This window comes from Neoarius graeffei, chromosome 8, assembly GCF_027579695.1.
Source record: "Neoarius graeffei isolate fNeoGra1 chromosome 8, fNeoGra1.pri, whole genome shotgun sequence".
In the NCBI taxonomy this organism is placed as follows: domain Eukaryota; kingdom Metazoa; phylum Chordata; class Actinopteri; order Siluriformes; family Ariidae; genus Neoarius; species Neoarius graeffei.
In genome coordinates, this window is record NC_083576.1 from 94,229,448 (window position 1) to 94,242,800 (window position 13,353).

Sequence of the window (13,353 nt, forward strand, 5' to 3'; positions counted from 1 at the left end):
GTTGCAGCTTGTACCACATCCTGAGTCCAGTGGGAAGTGTGTAGTGGTGATGTGTGTGTGTGTGTGTGTGTGTTGCCCTGCAGATGCGTTATTGAGGTGTGTGGATGAGGGCGTGTCTCCAGCTGAACAGACGCTTGCGTGTCTGCCTCTGCACCTCAACCTGCTCCACCTGCATAAAGTCCTGGGAAGGTAAACGCACTGAACACACACTGTGTTGGAGCACAGCAGCAGGTTCCATATCCTCCTTCCTCACAGCGCTGCAGCAAAGCAAACCCAGTCGCTTGTTCCGTGGTGTTCCTCCACCAGGAGGCGCTGTCGTTCAGATTCTTAGATTCTCAACTCCATCACCTGTTGCTTCATCATGAAGCCGTTCTCCTTCCTGCAGCTCATGCAAGCAGGATGGGAGGAGATCAGCCTGATTGAGGCGCTGTAGAGCCACATTGTGTGGTGTTTGTGGTTATTTCTCAGCTGAAGTCAAACAGATTCCTCCAAAAGATCATTTGTGCTGAAATAGTGAAAAATCTGTATTAGAGGAACACGTTCAGTGGTGTGGGTGTGTGTGTGTGTGGGGGGGACAGGCTGAAGGAAGCCACTATGCTGTGTGAGAGCACGCTGGCCGTCATTCCTCACTGCTGCCCCCTGTTGGAAAGTCTCAGTGAGCTGCATGTGAAAAGCGGAGACACGGCTGAAGCGGCGAGTGTGTGGTTGCGTGCACACAGACTCCACCCTCACGACGCCAGAGTGTTTTACAGTCTGTGTAAATGTCTTCACGCACAGGTGAGTCAACACACATCTGTAAACATTACCAAACTCCTCCCACACACACGTTTTACTATAGTGTCTTCAGTTGCCAATTTGTGATGCAAATACACATTAATGCAGCACTGATTGTTGTGTGTGTTGCGTTGCAGGAGAGACACAGTGAGCTCGATGTGCTCTTTAAGCAGTTTGTGTGGTCTCTGTGTGATGGTGTTCAGGAAGATCTCCATCCTGCTGTGGTGTTACGGTGAGCTGCTGAGCGACTGTGTGATTTACTGTAATGTTATAGTGTCTGTGTTCCTTTACGTTGTTGTGTGTGTGTGTGTGTGTGTGTGTGTGTGTTTTCTGCAGGCACTTTCTGGGGGTCCCATTAGAGGACCTGCGGCTCACTGTCCCCTCACTCCCCGAGCAGCTCCAGGATCAGCTCCCCTACCTGCACCTCACACACAGGTGAGGCACCTGGATCTCATACTGACCTCAGAGCTGCCTCTGGACTCAGTGTGCAGTTCATAATGTGTGTGTGTGTGTGTGTGTGTGTGTGTGTGTGTGTGTGGTTGTAGTTTCTGGCAGTCGGTGCGAGGCAGTGTGGTTGATGCGGTGGAGGCTTTTGAGGCAGCTCTGGGAGCCATCTCAGACCTGGAGGTGGTGAAGAAACTCTGGCTTGAGTGAGTGCAGGAGAACACACACACACACACACACACACTACATTACATGGCATTTAGCAGACGCTCTTATCCAGAGCGACGTAAAACAACTGCAAAAGTCAGATACACGAAGTGCTGAACTTCTAGACAAGAAAGTTCTTGTGCCAACTGAACAAGTGGCAGCAATGCCGAGTGTAATGTTCTGTTGAAGTACCAACACTCAGCAACCAGCCAAGGAAATAAACCAACCATTAAAAGTGCAACTAAATAGAGAACTCAAAATGGCTAACCCCAGGCGAGACCGTACACAGCCTGGGTTGGTCAGGACTGAAACAGTTACACAGTGGGCAGGGAAGAAGGGGAGAGGTGCAGCATGAACAGGTGAGTCTTCAGTCTGTGCTTGAAGATGGTGAGGGAGTCGGCAGTTCTGACCTCAGTGGGAAGGTCATTCCACCAACGGGAAACCAGGACAGACCGCAGTCTTGAGTGGGATGTACAGGAGCAGAGCGGAGGAGGGGCCAGGGAGCCAGTAGCAGCAGAGTCTAGGGATCTGGCTAGCATGTAGGGGTGGATCAGACTCTGGAGGCATGTTGGCCCTAACCCCTTGAGAGCCTGGTAAGCTCGCACCAATGTCTTAAATTTGATGTGAGCCGCGATAGGTAGCCAGTGCAGGTCAGGAAGCAGAGGGGGAACACGGGAAGAACGAGGGAGGTTGTAGGCCAGGCGAGCTGCAGCGTTCTGGATGAGCTGCAGGGGTCTGATGGCAGAAGCTGGAAGGCCAGTGAGGAGAGCGTTGCAGTAGTCCAGGTGGGAGAGGATCAATGCTTGGATCAGGATCTGAGTAGAGTAGGAGGTGGTAAGAAAAGGGCGGATTCTTCGGATGTTCTAGAGCAAGAATCTACACATCCAGGTCACTGCAGCAATGTTCGCTGAGGAGAATTTGTTGTCAAACACGACTCCTAGATTTTTCAGACTGGGTGAAGGTGACCTAGAGATGACAATGTCCAGGAGTGGAGAGGATAGAGCAGGAATGTAGATTACCTCTGTCTTGCGTGGGTTGAGCTTCAAGATTCAAAGATTCTTTATTGTCAATTTCACTATATATCCAGGACATATAGGAGAATCGAAATGCTGTTTCTCTCTCACCTTACTTGTAAAAAACAGATGGTTGTCCATCCAGCTCTGGATGTCACACAGGCGAGCAGAGGTCTGTGTGTGTCAGAAGGAGGAAAAAAGGGAAACAGTTGGGTGCCATCAGTATAACAGTGGTAGGATAGACTAGGAGCAGAGATAATCGGGCTGAGAGACTGGGTGTAGAGGGAGAAGAGAAGCGGACCAAAGACTGACCCTTGAGGGACACCAGTGGTAAGTGGGTGTAGTGCTGTTACAGTACCAGATCAGGTAACCTGGAAGGAGTGACCAGAGAGGTAGGACTTGAACCAGTCTAGGGTTGTCCCACAGATCCCTAGAGCTGATAAGGATGACAGGAGGATGGGGTGATCAGCAATGTCAAATGCTGCAGAGAGATCAAGGAGAATCAGGACAGGGGAGAGGGAGGCGGCACATGCTGCATGGAGTGCCTCACTGGCGGAGAGAAGCACAGTCTCGGTTGAGTGTCCGGCTCAGAAGCCGGACTGCTGAGGATCCAGGAGGTTGTTCCATGAGAGAAAAGAGGAGAGTTGGTTAGCAACAGCACGTTCAATCGTCTTTGACAGGAAGGGGAGAAGAGAAACGGGGCAGTAGTTCCAGATGACAGGGGTCTAAAGTGTTTTTTTTCAGCAGAGGAGTGATGTGGGCCAGTTTGAAGCTGGAGGGAAAGTGTCCAGAGGACAAGGAGGAGTTGATGAGGGAGGTGATAAATGGGAGGATGTCAGGAGTGATGGTCTGGAGGAGAGATGAGGGGATAGGGTCAAGGGCACAGGTGGTCAGACGGTGAGGGAGCAGGAGCTGAGAGATATCTGAAGTGGAATGAGGGGAGGGAAACAGGGAGGGTGGGATGGGGAGGCAGGCATGGTGAAGGAGTTGTGGATGGCTATGATCTTTTCCTTAAAAAAAAGACAGTGAAGTCCTCTGCAGTGATGGAGGACTGAGGTGCAGGTGGTAGAGAGTTAAGGAGAGAAGAGAAAACAACAGAAAATGGTTGATGAGGGTTGGAGATGGAGGTATGAATTTTGGAGTGGTAAAACTTGATCCTGGCTGATTTGAGCAAGGCTGTGAACTCAGCAGGGAGGGACTGGTAGCAGGACAGGTTGACAGGGGCCCTGGATTTTCTCCACTTTCTCTCTGCTGCACGTAGACTGATTCTGTAGGAGTGAAGTGTTTTGGACGTCCAGGGACTAGGAGGGGAAGATCTTGCTTGCCTGGACACAAGAGGAGATAAGGTGTCCAGTGATGATGAGAGGAGGGAGGATGCAGAAGATTCAGTGGGAAGACTGGCAAAGGATTCAAGCAGGGGAAGGGAAACAGTGACCGAGGAGGGAGAGAGGGAGTGGAGGTTACGACGGACTATAACAGTGGGGGTAGGAGGGGAGATGATGGATGGAGAGGAAGCGGGAGAATGAGATGAAGTGGTGGTCAGACCGATGGAGAGGGGTAACTGTGGGATCTGAGGCAGAGCACTTTCAGAGGAAGACCAGGTCAAGAAGGTTGCTGGCTTTATGGGTTGGAGTACAGCAGGGAGAGATCAAAGGAGTGGAATAGGGGAAGGAAGGCAGCAGAGTGGGAGGCTTTGAGGTGGAGGTTGAAGTCTCCCAGGAGCATCAGTGGAGTGCCATCTTCTGGGAAGGAGCTGAGTAGGATGTCTAGTTCATCAAAGAAACATCCCACAGGGCCAGGAGAGCAATAAGCAACAATGATAAAAAGGTTAACAGGAGAAGAGACTGAAATGGAATTAAATTCAAAGGAAGAGATGGAGAGGTGGGAGAGTGGAAGAAGTGAGAACTTCCATGACTGAGAAATCAACAAACCAGTGCCACCACCACCATGACCAGATGGGTGAGGGGTATGAGAGAAGGAGGTGGAGAGGGCTGCAGGTGTTGTGGAGTTGTCAGGTGAAATCCAGGTCTCGGTCAGTGCAAGGATGTGGAGGTAATAGAAGGGAGGTGTGGGTAGAGATGAAGCCAGCCTTCCGTGTGGCAGACTGGCAGTTCCATAGTCCAGCAGTGATCCAGAAGGTGCCAGTGGAGGTAGTTGAAGGGTAGATGAGGTTGGAGAGGCATCGTCCTCGCAGGGGGCTATAATGATGGAAGCACTTCTTGTGGGTGAGAAAACAAGTAGGAATGATATCGAGACACATGATGAGCAGGTTAATGGGGGGGGGGGGGGGGTGATTTTAATCACAGATTAGTGAGCGCTAAAGTTCCTCTAGTCATTCAGACTGAGTCTGAAATTCTGTAATTGTGAACCGAGTCGAGTCCAAAGGCCTGAAGATGCAACACCTATCAAGTCAAAGGTCCAGGTCATATCCAAAGCCCTTAAAGGGGTGACTCACTCTTCCCAGAATACAGTTCATTGTTTTTGAAATCATGTGACTACTGCTCTGTCAGCTTTCCGTTAACGATCCTGTCTCAATCCATGTTGTATTTTTTCTTCATGTATGTATCATCCATGGAGGTTTTGAGTGGAAATTTTTTTTTAATTTAAATTTTTCATTTTCCAGAGAAAGAGCAGAACATTCCCTGACGTAGGATCTCTTAAAAAAAAAAAAAAGTTAGAATATAGAGGAGAGAAGTTAAAATCAGAGCCACCCCTTACAGAGGGAGGAGCATTTACTGTAAGTCATTGTCCATTTTAAGAGGAATATGGTGATGACAGTTCTGGGGTGTTCCGTTATAGTAACCATTTTGTTACTACAGAGATATTCTTTGGTCAAAGTCCCAGATTCAGTACAGCACAGTTCCATTTCTGTAAAAATGTCCATTTTCAGTTGTAGGTTTGCAGTTATTTGTTCGTGTGTACACTTGTTTCAGTCTCGTGTCCACTGACTTATGGTTGGTGGTTTTGTATCTTTCCAGTTCAGTTATCATCTTGGCAGTCAATAAAAGTATTTGTGGATATATCTTTGGTTTGCATTATACATCTCCTTAAATAGAGCTCCGAACAGAAATAGTAATGGATCTAGGGGAACACTCACTTATGAAATGCTTTCAATTTCTTTTTTGACACTTCTCCAGAATTCCTCAATCACTGGGCAGTCCCAGATGATGTGGAGTGGTCCCCTATTTTTCCACATTTTCTCCAACATAATTCCACATGAGGTGCATTCACAAATGAAGAAAAAATAAAAGGTGTATTAAAATATCTTCCAGTCAGATTCTTTCCACATTTGACTACTGATTCCCTTGTGACAATTTGTACACAGCTCCTCCCACGTGTCATCTTCAATTATAATATTTAATTCCAGTTCTCATTTTTCCTTGATATTCCCCGTATTTTGTGAGGTATAATTTATAAGCCTTTTATATATGAGAGATTTTGATTTTAAATTGGTGTATGTTTTTCTACGATCCTGATAAAAAGATCTTATTTGGCTTTTTACTGACCAATTCTCTCTCTTTATGACTTGTAAGATAGTGTCTTATTTGAAGATATCTATATAAATAATGTGATGGTAGTGTAAATTGTTCCTGAAGTTGGGAGAATGACTTAAGTTCTGTTCCATTAAATAATAAATTAATTGTATTGAGACCAGTACTGGCCCACCTTCTGAACCCACTGTCCCACACGGAAGGAGGGAATTCTATATTGCCCACTATTGGCATGGCCCTTGAGATCGATAGAGTGGACTATTTCTGATTAGTTTTTTAACTTCATGGCCGCTCACAAGATAACTGGGCTGGTTCTGGTCCATTACAGTGGAATACAGAACAGATGGGGCAAAAGAATTTTAAAATGCAACTACTTTAGGGAAAAATATCTTCAGTTTCACGTTACAGTTAACGATCTGTAGCTGAGGTGGTCACTGGATTACTGCGGATTGTTAAACAGTGGAATGTGGAAAAGGCGGCTCACTACTTGGCACAAAGGATTCTGGGAAGACGGAGCTGCCCGTTTAATCACGACAAGTCGTGTCTCAAGTTCCTCAGCTCACTACATGTGTACAGACCAGTGTACACAAGGCACAACTCCAGTCAAATGTCTGATCAGTTTTCTGTGTCCAATCTCAAATTCCTCAGATTTGACAGAAGGAAACTTGAACCCTGGACTGTGTGAAATTTCTAAACAGTGAATAAAGTCTCCAAAGTCCAGAATTGTTGTTTAGCTTTAGTGTGTGTGTGTGTGTGTGCGCGCGCTAACCGTCGTGTCTCTCTCTCCAGTTATCTCCTCTTTACTAGCAGTAAGCTGGCAGGCCGAGAGCTGCGTGTGTTCAGTGATCTGGTACAGCGCTGCCTGAACACCATGCCTACCAGGATCACCCTTCCCTATGACAGCGCCACCTACTGGAGCTGCTACAGCTTCCACAACCAGGTTCTCTCTCTCTCTCACACACACACACACACATGCACGTCCTTTCTTACTGCTATTAACGTTAGTTGTCTTTCTCCTCTTCCAGGTAAATGCACACGTTCACTTACACTTCTCTGACTTCCATATCATTTCATCTGTTATGTGTTTATCACTCTCTCGCTCTTTTTTTTGTGACTTTTTTTTTAATGAGAGATTTTGGCTGGCTTCTGGGCTAGGTGTTCTGGGTGTGAGGAGGTGGGAATTGGAGGTGGGGCTAAGGTTCCCTGATGGGGGGGGGAATGTCTAATCTGTCTGAGTTACTGACTCCATATCTGCTTGCACACATCCTCAGCTAGTTCTCTTCCCTCGTACTGTGGGTGTGTGCTGAATATCTGGATATGAACGTGTGTGTGTGTTACAGGTGATCTCACTCTATCTGAGTTTCCTCCCTCCATCGCTCCACTCATCTGCTTTGGAGAGATTCAGACATTTAATGCCCAGCAACACTGAGCTCATCCTCAGGTATCTCACACACACACACACACACACACACACACACACACACACACACACACACACACACACAAAAAAAAAAAAATTGGGCTTTGAGTGTGCTCCCTATTCTGGGGGTTATGTGGTGGGAGGAGGCATTAAAGCTCTTCCTGTGTCCTGTTCTCACTGACACGTGTGTGTGTGTGTGTGCAGGGTTCTGCAGCAGGAGTGGAGTGACAGTAACGTGGAGTTTGTGAAGCTGCAGACTCGCCTGATGACTGCGACGGTTCCCGCCTGTCTGTCTGCCTGGAGGATGTGAGTCTGCATCACCACTCCGTGTGTCTGCATGAAGCCCAGCGGGTTCAGTGTGATTCTTACGTGCATGTTGGGGGGCTGGATCAGAAAGCTGATTGGTGAAAGTAGACACAAGATTCTGTCCTGTAGAATGGTATCACACAGTGTCCTATCCTTCCTGGTGGGACGGTGGGACACACTCTGTCCTGTCATGGTCAACACGTCTCTGTTTTCTCACCTGTCTGTGAGAACATGTTAGTTTGTTTGTTTATTTATTTATTTAATTTATTTCCTCCAGGGGGTCACTAGTGCACCCACATCTCCTGTTATCTTGTCTTACAGAAGGATGACGGTGGTCTGTCTCATCACATTGTCTTCTGAGCAGATGGTAGTGCTGTGGGTGCAGCAGCACCCAAATATTCATTTACCCAAAATAAGACATTAATGACAGCAGCTTTCTTTGGCATATGTCAGTCACGAGTGGCCATGGATCTGCACCTTGAGAGTCACGATCAGTTGACACTGGAGCAGCGCCTGTTGTGGCTGTGCAGGCCAATGTGGGAATGGCAGTCCCTGTTGTAGCAGCTGCACTTGAATGTGGTGTCTGTGGGTAGAGCTTGTTGGCTGTTCTTGCATCTCGTTCTTCGTTCATCTGCCGCAAGCTGTAGCTTCCTTTCCCCTATGCGTAGATTGCAGTTCAGTTCCTTTCTCCTGCGGGAGCAATCTTGGGCAAGGTCCTCCCATCCATCGATGTCCATGTTGAGGGCCTTCATGTCTCTTTTGCGGGCATCTTTAAACTGGCGTTGGGGACGGTCCCGAGTTCTTCTTGCCTGTTGCAAGCTCACCATACAGCAGGTCATTGGGAATCCTGCATCCTGTGGACGTGTCCTAGCCATTGGAGACAGTGTTGTAGCAGAGTGAAGATGCTGGGTGTGGTAGCATGCGCGACACTTCATTGTTTATGTGGTCCGACCATTTGATGCCTCAGGTTGTGCATGTGGAAGGTATTGAGTCTCCTTTCTTGCCTCGATTACAGAGTCCATGACTCGCTGCCATATAGGAGGGCACTGAGGACACAGGCTCTGTAGACAGTTGTCTTGGTCTTTAGGGTCAATTTGGCATTGTCCCAGACCTGCTTTGAGAGCCTGGCAGGTGTTGTTGAAGCTTGACCAAGCCATCTGCTAACTTTGGAGTCCATGGAGAGGTCATCAGTTACTGTTGAATCGAGATATGTAAACTCCTTCACCACATCCAGCTGATGGTTGTTTATGGTGATGGTCAGCGAGCTTTCGGTGTCCTGGCCCAAGATATTTGTTTTCTTAAGACTGATGGTCAGTCTGAAGTCTTCACAGGCTTGGGAGATATGGTCCAGAAGATTCTGAAGATGTTCTTCCTTGTGAGCTGTCAAGCTGTCACATCTACGAATAGCATGTCTCTGATAAGAACCTTCTGGATCTTTGTCTTTGCCCTCAGTCTGGACAAGCTGTAAAGTTTTCCATCTGACCTAGTATGGAGATAAATTCCGTCAGTTGATGTTCTGAATGCCTGCCGAATCGTGACTGCAAAAGTAAATGCAGTCCTGCTTGACTCCGCTCTTCGTGTCAAATGGAGTTGATGACCCGTCAAACTGGACGACTCCCTTCATACCTGTGTAGAATGACTGGATCATACTCAGAAGCTTTGATGGACATCCAATCTTTGCGAGGACTTGGAAGAGGCCATCGCAGCTCACAAGGTCAAAGGCCTTTGTCAGGTCTATGAAAGCTGTGTAGAGTGGTTGCTTCTGCTCTCTACATTTCTCCTGAAGCTGCCATAGGGAGATCATGTCGACCGTAAAGCGTTCCAGCCTGAAGCCACACTCTGATTCTGGGTATACTCTTTCAGCCAGCTTTTGGAATCTGTTAAGGACCACTTGGGTGAATACTTCACTGACAATGCTCAGCAAGGAGATCCCCTGGTATTTATTAGAGTCACTGCAAGGGTTAGGGGGCTTCGCTTGCATGGTGTCTTCCAGGGCCCTCATAAGTGTCTTCACCTTCTCTGGGTTTTTTGCCTTGCTGATGTTGATACGTGGCTTCCCTGGTGGTTTGGCATGATGAAGTTTCTTGGTCTGAATCCTGATCTTACAGCAGACCAGTGAGTGGTCTGTGTTGCAGTCAGCGCTGTGGTAGGAACAAGTCATGAGGACATTTCTCAGTTGGCAGCGCCAAGTGAGAATCAGGTCCAGCTGATGTCAGCATTTGGAGCAGGGATGTCGCCACGATACTTTGTGCTGCAGTTTTGTTTCAAAGGAGGTGTTGGTGATGCACAGCTCATAGTGTGCATAACTTGATGAGTAACTGTTGCCCATTCTCATTCATGCTACCGATTCCAAAACGTCTCAGGCAATGCGGCCAGGAAACACGATCGGCACTGACTTGCGCATTGAAGTCATCGAGTAGAAGCCGGCTTTTGGTGGTTGGGATTTTCCAGACGACTGCCTGTAGTTTGTTGTAGAACTCATCTTTTGCCTCCTGGGTGGAGGTGAAGGTGGGGGCATAGACGCTGATGAGGTTGACCGGCTTGTCTGTTGTGTGGAGACGTAGGGTGAGAATCCGTTCTGTTCCTTCCTCAACAGGCTCAGTCATGTTCAACAGTGAATTCTTCACTGTAAATCCAATGCTGTACTCACTGATCTCGTCTGCAGCTTTTCCACTCCAGAAGAAGCTGAAATCCTTTTCTGGAAGAGAGCCGGTTTTAATGAGGCATGTCTCTTGCAGTACTGCAACATCCACTTGTAGTTTCAGCAGTTTGTTTATCACCGCAGTCTTTCATGCGTCACTGATGTCCTATAGGTCTGTTGTTAGACCACTTGTCAAGGTTCTAACGTTTCTGCATCCAACCTTTAGTGCTGGCCTGTTTCTTTGGTTTCTTTTCTTATCCGGTGCTTGGATTTTACAGTTCACTTGTCAGGCTTTTCACAGCCCTAATCCCCACACACCCAGTAAGGCAGGTGAACTGTGGTGGACGCCTTATTGACTGGGGGCTGCCCAGTTTAAAAATAGACGGTAGCTATCCGATGAGGCATGATTGCCTCTCTGACTGTCAGAAATGACCCCTGGTGCCTCACTCTACGCCAGTGGAGTGTTGTGACTTGTAACTGGCACTTCTTGTGCTATGTCGCCACTTTGCAGCGGCACTGGAGTGTACTCTCCAGTGGGCAAGGTTGACGTATGGGAGACAGACTTGCCCATGCAGAAGGTCCCCCCTCTCCGTGTCACTGTAGTCCAAGGGAAGAGCAAAGAGCCCATGCAGCTTGGAACCAGTGCCATCGTAGGAGTTGCCAGAACGATGTTGAAAGCAATGACAGTGTGTGTGTTTTCTTGTTTTATGACTCTGCTCCATGTGCCTTTTTGGATTCGTTTTGGGAGTGAGCAGGTTATTACCTGCCTGGAAAGTTGCAGGTTTTATCTTTTCATTTCCTCTCTGTAAAATCTGCACTTTGTGTGTTCATTTAAACATATTTTATGAAAGTTTTGACAGAAAAGGGTTGAAAAGATGAAACAGTTGACTTCCGGTTTATAGATAATGAAAATACGTTTATGCTGAGTTTAATTTGCTTTTTGAAAGTATAGAAATGAAGAATGAATTTCTGAAGGTAAGCAGCTGCTGTGACTCAGTCAGTGTATGAACACCGCGTGTAGTAAAGCGACGCCGGAATGTTGATCAGTTTTGGTATTTCAGTGTCTACATCCACAGAACCTCATTCCTGCCAGGATCAGTTTCTCACAACCCCCCGGATTTCTCCAGCTCTCTCTGATCACAGGACATTTCTGTGTCCATGACGAGATGACATTCCCTCTTCTGGTCTTCATCTGTCCATGTCCTGATGTTTCGTCTTTTCTCACGTCCTTCTTGGTGACCTTCACCCTGGTGATCCTCAGTCATGTCCAGTTTTCTCGTCTCTGTCAGGATCCCAGTCTCTGGTACATGTGTTTTGCCCACAGTGATGGCAGCACTTCCTGTCTATCTTTCCATCTCGTCTTTCCTGAAGGACAATGTGCTGCACCACTTTATTCTGGAGGATCGTAGTGTCCACTGATGGTTGTGTCTCTCACTTTGTGTCTTTCCTGGAAGAAGATATAGTAAATTCTGACTCCTATTTTTCCTGAACGATGGTAGAACATCTCCCCTCTCGTCTTTCCTGGAGAATAAAGGGGAATCCTGACTTTCTCTTTTTGTTGGCTAGTTGTGTGTTCCAGCTTTTTCTGTGAGTAGCGGCACCTTCATTTAAAAATGTATGTGAGACACATTTAAGCCCCTCCCTCTCTGTGTGTGTGTGTGTGTGTGTGTGTGTGTGTGTGTGTGTGTGTGCACTCATGTGACTTGTGCTGTGTGTGTTTTCAGAGCGGTTGCTGTACAGAAGCAGCAGAAGGGAAGATCTGAGGTGAGTGTGAACGCAACATGGCTTCTCTCACTGACCATTTTCACTCGCTGTTATTTTTGTGCAGTTTTCTCTGCAGGATCAGGCTGCTCGACATGAGAGATTGAGTGTGTTAGATTAACGTGTGTGTGTGTGTGTGTGTGTGTGTGTCTATATATCGATGTGTGACGTGATGTATCGATGTGTGTTTTTTAGGTGCAGAAGCTTTACCAGCAGGCTCTCCAGAAGCTACCACTGTGTGCTGCTCTGTGGAAAGATGTAATTCGCACCCTTAACCACGTCACACATCGATACACACACACACACACACACACACACACACACACACAGAGGATGTGTCTAACTGGTGTGTGTGTGTTCGCAGTGGCTCCTGTTTGAAGCTGCAGCTGGAGGTAAAACTGACACACTGAACAAACTGGTTGCGAAATGCCAGGATGTGGGAGTGAGTCTGAGTGAGCCGCTCAGTGTACACTCTCACACTCAGGACTCGTGAAGTCTGCAGTCACACCCTTCCTCCCTCGCTCCCTTCATCCCTCCCTCCCTTCATCCTTAAACCCCTCTCACACACCTCTGCCAAACACACACCACCCTCCCTTTCATATATCTGCCAAACACACACTGCAGTAGATAGAGCGGCGTGCCTGAGTGTGCGCGCGTGTGGGTGTGTGTGTGTGGGTGTGTGTCGGCGAGCTGAAGAACATGAACTCCAGCTAAGCGAGTGTGTGTCCTCCAAGGCGTCCTCTACGTAAGTATGGAGCTGATCACACAGCTGCTGCTGTTTCTGTGCTTTCTTTTAGTTGTGTGTTCCGTGTGTGTGTTTTAATCCGATTTTATTTTGTTCGTCTGCGGCTCCGAGTTAACGGACTCTTCTCCCTCACCACCACGACCACGTAGTGATGTTCACAATGACAGTATTTTAAAGATGGCTTCCTTCAGCCAGACGTTTATTTTCAGCATAGAACATGGCGGATGAGACTCTACATGTTTCTGAAGTTGTTTTAAGGGCGTAGGAAAAAAAACGGATTAAAAACGGCTGCCAGACCGAAGTATTGTGTGAATTGAACCTGAGCGGTGTGGGCCGTGTGTATGGAGACAGCGCTGGAGACTGCTGAACGCTGCCACATGCTGGTTAGGATCCAGCAGCGATTGATGAGTAACTTTAAGTGCAAGTGGTTTTTTTGTTTTTTTTCCATGTAAAAATATCTACTAATTAAAAGTATTCAGGAACATGCAGGAATGATTTTTCAACTGTTTTGTAATCAAAATATGTTTCAATTAAATTATTTTGTAAAGATA

General features: G+C 47.4%; 1 protein-coding gene across 1 annotated transcript in view; it reads left to right on the forward strand.

Annotated features, from left to right (window-relative positions):
* LOC132891065 (zinc finger C3H1 domain-containing protein) overlaps positions 1-13,353 on the forward strand; it is a 26,934-nt gene extending 13,581 nt beyond the window's left edge. The window contains exons 25-35 of the mRNA XM_060928539.1: positions 84-189; positions 579-777; positions 912-1,006; positions 1,111-1,209; positions 1,320-1,424; positions 6,719-6,869; positions 7,270-7,370; positions 7,554-7,655; positions 12,021-12,060; positions 12,253-12,315; positions 12,422-13,353. Coding sequence (XP_060784522.1) covers positions 84-189; positions 579-777; positions 912-1,006; positions 1,111-1,209; positions 1,320-1,424; positions 6,719-6,869; positions 7,270-7,370; positions 7,554-7,655; positions 12,021-12,060; positions 12,253-12,315; positions 12,422-12,550 — 1,190 coding nt within the window. The 3' untranslated portion in view covers positions 12,551-13,353. The remainder of the gene's footprint in view (positions 1-83; positions 190-578; positions 778-911; positions 1,007-1,110; positions 1,210-1,319; positions 1,425-6,718; positions 6,870-7,269; positions 7,371-7,553; positions 7,656-12,020; positions 12,061-12,252; positions 12,316-12,421) is intronic.